Source organism: Zonotrichia albicollis, chromosome 3 (genome assembly GCF_047830755.1).
Source record: "Zonotrichia albicollis isolate bZonAlb1 chromosome 3, bZonAlb1.hap1, whole genome shotgun sequence".
In the NCBI taxonomy this organism is placed as follows: domain Eukaryota; kingdom Metazoa; phylum Chordata; class Aves; order Passeriformes; family Passerellidae; genus Zonotrichia; species Zonotrichia albicollis.
The window spans coordinates 71,124,950-71,133,005 of record NC_133821.1 but is presented as its reverse complement, the minus strand read 5'-3'; the positions used below and the strand labels follow the sequence as shown (position 1 = coordinate 71,133,005).

The window sequence follows — 8,056 nt, the reverse complement described above, 5'->3', positions numbered from 1 at the left end:
TGTCATATTTCTGAAGATTTGGAAGTCAGTTTATTCACTCTACAGAATTATCCCTTCTGACTTCAGTATGCAGCATATCATGCTGAAGAACTTGTAGAGTTTACATCTATTCAGTGCTATGGATTTACATATTGGGTCTCTCACTAAAATGACTTACATATGCATCATTCATGAGAAACAAACTCCTTCTTTTGGGAGTCTTCTGAATGGTGCTTCCCATTGTACATGTACTTTCAGTACCGAAACTTAATTGAAAATGTCAAAACCTGCAATAAATTTTAACATATTTGATTAGATCAACAGGGGACTGATTCTTCAGAGGTATTATCTGTTGAGTGAGAATAAGGCAAATGCAACATTTAGCACTCCTTTGCAAACAGCAATTTAGTCTTCCTCTTCTGAGCAAACTGCAGTTGAAATCCAATCACTGGATTTCATATTTAAGACTAAGTTGCCTTCTCACAATTTTTCTTTTACAATTTTATTATGATTAAAGACATAAAGAGTAAATTGAAACCACTACTACAGTTTGTCTGTTGTTTTTAATTACCACTTCCCATAAACTTCCACTTTGGCCGCTGGAGGCTGGGGAAGAAAGAAGGATAAGTAGAAAAGTGTGTAAGTAGCATTTGCCTTTCCCCCTTTCAGCACAGCCAGACCGTAAATGGGTCATTAGAAGTGAGAATAGCCTGAAGCTTTTGAGGAAAACATTTGCCTATAGCAGCCCCTGGAAGCAAAAAGGGTGAACCCAACATTAGGGATTGTACCTCTGCCTCCCAGTGAGATGGAATGAGGTGCAGAGATATGTGCTGTCCAACCCTTCTTCTTTGCCAGGACTTTTTCAGTAAAGACTGCTTTAAACCTGCACTGATTTATGCCAGATAATGTGACTTTAAAGTTTTTCAGTGCTTGTGAGAGGTTAGACAGCAGCCTAAGTTAGAGTCAGCATTTCATAAAATACAGCAGATAACAGACACCCTGAAAGCATTACATTCAAATAAATGTTTTCCTTCTACTTGTAGGATTTTGCAGGAATGTTGCACCATTGCTCTAATCCTCCTTATGGCTTCTTGGTTTTTAAAAAAGAGACAGTGTTTCTAATTACTTGATTAATAAAAAATGTACATACAAAGCTGAAAGTGATGAAATTGCCAAAAACATAAGATACAAGAGGTCTGATAAGCTAAATATTAACCTTACAATTAGACAGTTGCTGAATTCATTTCAATTACATTGATTAATGAAACAATAGGATTCACATAGATATAAAACCAAGTTCTAATACTCCTTTTCAAAAGTCATCTAGAATTGGGTAAATGAAATTGTCTTTGAACAAGTAATATGCCAAAATCTGTCCTCCACAAATCATTGAAATTACTCCAGATCCTGAAAGAAAAGATATGGTTGTTTTGTATTAATTTTTGTGGTGGAATACAAACTTTATGATAAAACTTCAATTAAAAAAAAAAAAAAACACAAAACAAAAAACAACCCAGCCCTCCTACTTAAACATTTTATCCAAGGCTTTAACTACTTACAAAGATATCAGCCTCCGCAACTGCTATTGCAAAATCTGTTGTAGGACAGGGAATTTCTTTATCTCTCCCCATCACTTAGGAATTTATTGCAGCAGTGGACCCTTGTTATCCATAATATAAGAAAGGAACAGAAGCCAGTCCTTTTTCCTTAACTACTGTTTTTCAAGATAATCTACTTTTCATGTAAAAATCTATGCTTCTAATTTTACAGAAAATTAAGCATTCAGAAATGTAGTTTTGCTATTCACTTTGAGAAAATGTGATGACTGAAATTCGTCTCATCTTTCATAAGTACTTGTACATAATGTTTTTAAATCTTGCCTCTGAAGGTACCTGTGTTTCTTCATTGATTTAAAGGGTATCAAGAAAAGCTACAACTTTGGACAACTGTCTTTCTAACACCTGAACTGAGATACATTTCAACTTATTACAGGTTAAATAAGTCGAGATTAGTCAGGACTTAATCATGACTTATTTCAAGTCATGTGTCTGCTCTTTGTTTGCAAGACTAGTGTTAAATGGGCATATTCTGGCCTTAAAAGAGAGGATTTTTCTAAGATGTGGCAAATCCTAGTACAGTATTTTTTACCTGGGTCATTAAAAGACTTATTAACAAAATGCCTGCACTTCTTCTTCAAATGTTGACAATTCTGAAATTAGTGAGACAACAATTCATATTATAAACACTAATTTTCTACACAGATTTTAGCACCATAAACTTCAAAGAATGAAATTATACCTAATGCCAGCCACCAGTGTAACATCAGGGGAAATTCAGACATAACTGCAAGAAGAAGAAAAGTAGAAATGTAAATTTTAAAACAGTAAGAATGGGGACAAGTAAGCAGTGCACTATGGTATCAAAGGTCTGCTTAGTTATGTTTCATAGATTATATTTTTTAGATATTGAAATGACCAATGCTTTAGGTCCTGACCAGCACGTGCCCTGGTCACACCCAAGCTGATCCCTATCCCAACTGTGGGATAACTGCAGGGCCACTCTCTGACCCCATATTTCCCCCCAAAGAAAGCAGACAGGGGCATTAAAGGGGGCTGGGAAGCACTCTGCATATGCTGACAGCTCAGGGTCAGCCAGCAGAGGTTTGGTTGGCCATCTGAAGGGAGCAACGATCAATCTGGGGCTGTTGGGACATCAAGGCAAATAATCCAATATAATGACAGAAGCTAACTCCCAGTAAAAATTATGTACAAATGGTGGGGGGCGAGTGGGGGGGGGGAGGGATTGGTAGCTTTTATAAATTCCTTGGTAGCTTTTGTAAATTTAAATAGTAAAATTATTAATGAGGAATAACAGTAGTTTAAAACCCAGAAAACCAAATTTAGTAGATGAGAAATTATTATTAATTTAAGATAAAGTCTCTGTTGGTCTCTGGCTTAATTTGTTAGGGAACTGGGGAATCTCCCACCTGTATAATGTGCTAAAAGACAAATGGGCAAAGCAATAGAAAATGAAAGATTAATCTCTATACAGTAGGGAGGATGTCCTAATTTGTCAAAGATATTTCCCTTTTTCTGCATTCTAGAATAAATATATTAACCTCATTGTTTTAAGAGAAAAGAATCTTTTCAGACCCTACCTACAATCTGGCAAGGATGGAGTTAAAATATATTTCCTAATTAGCCACAGAAGCATTCTGCTAAACAGCATGAGAAGAGGGAGCAGATTACTAGGTGTTGGCAAAAAGACATGAAGGGCCTCATGTACAGCAGCTAATTCTTTTCTTTTTCTTTCCTTTAAGGGGTAGAGTTTCGTGGGGGAAATGCGTTTCTGTGGTAAAATGCTTCATTTTCCTCATTGAGATTTAGTTCAAATGATCTGACTTAAAACCTTTGCACTGATTTTGCTGAAGAAAAGCTCAGTTTTTACTCTGAGGTTGAGCTAAAGTGTTAATGAGTAGTTCTTAAAATATCCAGACATGAACAACTATTAATGTCTTGTTTTGAAAAAAACCTACAGCTCCCAGATGCAGAAATTGTATCTAGCCTGGATCTGTTTGATATGAAGTGTTAGAATATGAACTAAACCTCTGATTTTTTCATAAGAATGTAATGGTTTAAAATTCTGCGGCAGATCCAGAATTAAGTTTAAAATGGGAGAATTTAGAGGCATGAGTCAAATGGATGGAAAATACAGATACATGTGTATTTAGCTTTAGAGGAAATTAAGTTAGTCCAGTAATACATTGTACGAATCCTAGTGGATTTGTCCTTCAACTTATGATATTATGTGATACTATTTAGCAGTAAACCTACTTACCGACTGAAGTTATGATGATATGAATAATAGTAACTGTTACAGCATAGTCCCAAACCCATTCTTCCACAACCAGAGCAAACAGCAGACCACAAAGGAAGAAAGTTATTTCCAGGGATATCACAAGAACTGTAAAGGAAAATAGGATATTTTCACCAAACATGGTTTTGAAAGACTTCTTCTCATATTCCAAACAATAGCAATAAGAAGATAAAATACCTGAGATAGTTATGCATTTTCATGGATGGATGAAAGGAGGATGCAATACTAATTGGTGGTATGAAATAGCTGCTGTCTTTCACATATAAACTTATTGCATCAAACTGATAAAATTTGGGGAAAAAATCATGTTGAGATACAGTAATTATATTTGGCCCTGAAAAGTAATTCTAATGGAATATGCTTTAATTTTTTTTTTTCTAGTGGCATAACATAAATGTTCTTCCTTCGTCTGAAATCAGTATTAACACTGTACAAACATCCATGCATTTTTATTACTCTTTTAAGCTTTGTACCAATTTACTTTTGAGCTTTATGTATTTTACTGACAGATTATGAGGTTTGCCTTTGTAAAATAGATTACAAATCTGGTAAAATTTTATGTATGCATGTAATTTTTTAGGAATTGTTATTTAGGAAAAAGAATATATTTTGAGGGCTTCAGAAAAATTGCAGGAATTTGTATTAGGATATATAAACATATTTTTAGGAATTGAGCTACAATCAAATTCTGATATTTTAATGCCCACTGTATTGAAGCATTACCAAAGCAAAATTGTCATTAGTTGAATGTGACCCATTTCTCTGATCTGAATCCAGTGATTCATAAGAAAATTGCTGAAATAAGAAAATTAAATTAAATGACTTTGTAAAGGAGCTTGATGGAGAATGGTAATTGTTCTGCAATGAAAATGAAGCATCCTGGCAAAGCAGAACATTTTCTTCTGATGATGCAAGATCAGAAGAACTCAACAAAATAAAAATCACTTGAATTTTAAATAGCAGTTCAGAAATGAGAAGCGCTGGCAAGATGCATAAGCATTTAATTGCAGTGTAGTTAAAATACAGAAATCATTACTAAAACAGCTTTAAAATACTATCCATTGGAAGACAAGACAAGTTTACATCCATATGCAATATAGTTTCTTGAGTGAGGGAAAAAAAAAGATAAAGAAACTTCAGTTACCTAAATAATATGGGTTAATCCATGAGGGATTTGTTTTAAAATCAAAAGGTGCCAAACCATCCAACATTTTAATCCTGTGAAAACAAAATTAATAAATTTAAACAGAGACTTCTAGTATTTAATATTTGGAGTTTAGATTTCATGACATATTATGAGTGTTTTTAAATAGTATTTTAAATGGAATACTCTTGCAAGCTCTCTAAGTCCCATTCTGAGTTTTGGCTTTGCCCTTGCTCACTTCTATTTAATATATTTGGTGCTACGCATGATAATCAATAACTTCCTGGGGGGATATAATTTCTCTTTTTCATTGACTATAAAATCTTTATTTTCCTGTCATTTTTTCATGTCATCATTTCTCTTACGTTCATTAATTTACATGGTGTAACTGCAAGGACAAATATTAGAACCAACAATTTATATTAGTTTTGAGTCTCCACTTGCCAATTTGAAAGAAGGTTCAGGTACAACAATTTAACTGAATTTGAAAAATTATGTTCCTCAGTCTGGATGCTTCCTTTAAACAGGCGTGTCTCCACCCATGAGTTCCAGTGTGCCAGCCTGTCAGACTGAAGACAGGGAAATCTTACCTGAATACTGCAAAGCACACAGAGAGGACCACGTAGTACACAGTGTAGAAAACTATTATGCATATCAACAGGTTCACCAGAACAACCTGCAAAAGGGAATAAAGCAGTAAAACCTAAAGCCATGCTAACATCAGGCATTCCCAGAAAATAACTCTAGATTTCTATCAAATATAATGTGAAAAAGGTTTGTAAAATAAAATATTTAGGCAGAATTTTTACTGTTGCTGATTACCTAAATGTGCTAAAAGCTCTTTGGTACATTTCAGCTCCTAATGTGTGGCTGTAATGTATGGCTTTTTTTCCATCATATATTGTTATAAACCTACTATATATACAATTTACAAGTGTTCCCAAAAGAAGGGGGACATTTCTTGATGGTTTTTAAGAAATTAAGGAGGTACAGAGATGAGACTCAAAAGGCAGCTGTAGCTAGAAATGTTTGGGGTTTTTCTCCATTAGGGCTAGAGCCCTAAAGAGGTCAATCTGTTTAGCTCCAAGGGATGATTTGATTATGATGGATAAGTACCTTCACAGAAAATGCCAGGTACTTAAGGGGTCTTTAATCTATCAGAGAAGACACAAGAAGTAAACAGCTACAAGTTCTAGCTAGACAAATTCAAAAGATGCAGGAAGGACATCTTGACTTGTAAAGGGAACAAACTCCCTCTGGAAATAAGAGATCTTTCTAAGCAGTAGTAGATGCTTCTGAGGATGAAACTTCAACACTAACATTCATTTCTGGCTTTAGTTCTTTGAGGGGTTGTGTGGTAGGTAATGTATTTACAGAAGCATCCAACTTTGACAGAAGTGGGAACACTGTGAATATATCAAACCACCTATTTTTATATTGCTAAATGTTGTAAAGTGTTCAATATTGAATACTGCATCTGTCTCCCACAAGAAGAGGGACCAAAGAGCTTTAGTTTCTAATGCAACAGGAGATAAACCCATCATGCCTGTAGAGACTGCTATTTTTCAATAACAAAAAGTCCAGGACAGTCTTAATATTTTCTTTTTTTTTTTTTTTTGTACATAAAAACAAAGCCAAGCAAAAACTGGGAACTATTAATCTCTTCAGCCACATTGGTTTGTGGGCTAAATACAGCTCCTTTGCACTGTCTGTATTCTTATTCTAAATGAAAATTGGCCAAATAACCCATTTGATCCCTTCCTTTCCACAGTGCACACCATGACTGTGGAAATGGAAATCAACTCCAGTGTCACACACAAGTTTGGCAGCCATGCTGCTTCCTACTCCCCTGAGCAAAACTTCAAGCACTGGAAATTTAATGTCTGGCACATTTTTGGCGGGAATCTTTTTCGTTTCATTGCTCTGGGCAGCTGCACTTTTCCTGTGATTCTCCTTTATCCATCATCCCTCCTCTTGCAGCTGTCTCTGTGAAGCCTTATCTGCCCTAGATGGAGGCTGGTACAGGAGTAAAAGTGGGGAGAGGGGACTGGAGGGAACATCCCAGAGCTGAAGGAGGGCTGTGAGACGATGACCTATTGACCTGTAATTACAGTAGGTGAATTCCCAGCCTTGAAGTCAGCCACCCACTTTCTTTGGCCTCAAAGGCACAGTATTTTTTTCTTGGTACCCAGAATATTCCTAGTCCCTGTTTTAGGGATGTAGTGAGGCATTAGCTATAGTATGCTTTGTTCACTTCAGTAAGCCAAGGAAATGCACACAACACGAAAATAAAAACACTGAAAATTTTCCAGTTTTATCACATTCTACCTAATTTTTTTTTATTTGACCTTGCCACAGAAATTTAAACATACAATTTTTTTTAATCTGAGAATACTTCTTATTTTCAATCTATTTTCCCCTTTCTAGATCTTCTGCTATTTTAAAGCAAAAAACTCACAAGTTAAAATCTATAGGGTTATTCATTATATGTCAAAACAACTTAAAAGAAGAATCTTAGAAAAACACTGCTGACATCAAATGTAAGATTTTATGACACTTCAAGAATTTTATCTCACAAGTGGAACAACATCACATATTTTGAAATCCTTTTTATAAGGTGTACTTTGCAGTACTTGCTGCCAGCACTACAGGATAAAGTATCTTTTTAATTTTGGGGCATTTTTAGGAAGAGAACATTGAAGAACAGTCTGTAAGAATGAAAGCAACAGCTCTTTCCAGCCCCGCAGCAGTTGTCTAATTCTCTAATACTATCTGGTGACATATACAACACTAAATAAACTCAATTCCCTTTACCTTGGTTTCAGCAGTTTTGACCTTGAGAGCCATGGACACATGATGAGTGAAAGGAAGTGCTCTTGCTATATTCCATATGCCAACTTTAGCAGGAAGAAGCAGCTGCTTTTCACCCCAAAAAACATTTTAACGGGTAAGTATAGGACAGGGTGGGGTGAGGTGAGTTGATTGGATTAAACTGAATTGAGACAGAAGACATCTGTGGGCTAAATGTAAGCTGCTAAAGAGCAAAGAGAAAATCCT

The 8,056-nt window shown here is 35.4% G+C and overlaps 1 protein-coding gene across 1 annotated transcript; it reads right to left on the bottom strand.

Annotated features, from left to right (window-relative positions):
* On the bottom strand, positions 1 to 7,846 carry TMEM244 (transmembrane protein 244). The gene is made up of 6 exons (XM_074538605.1): positions 7,814 to 7,846; positions 5,590 to 5,675; positions 5,000 to 5,073; positions 3,817 to 3,942; positions 2,278 to 2,322; positions 1 to 1,386 (listed from the first exon to the last, which is right to left on the bottom strand). The coding sequence occupies exons 1-6, from the start codon at positions 7,844 to 7,846 to the stop codon at positions 1,292 to 1,294; spliced, it is 459 nt and encodes a 152-aa protein (XP_074394706.1). The 3' UTR covers positions 1 to 1,291.
* Between the last annotated feature and the right edge of the window lie 210 nt (positions 7,847 to 8,056).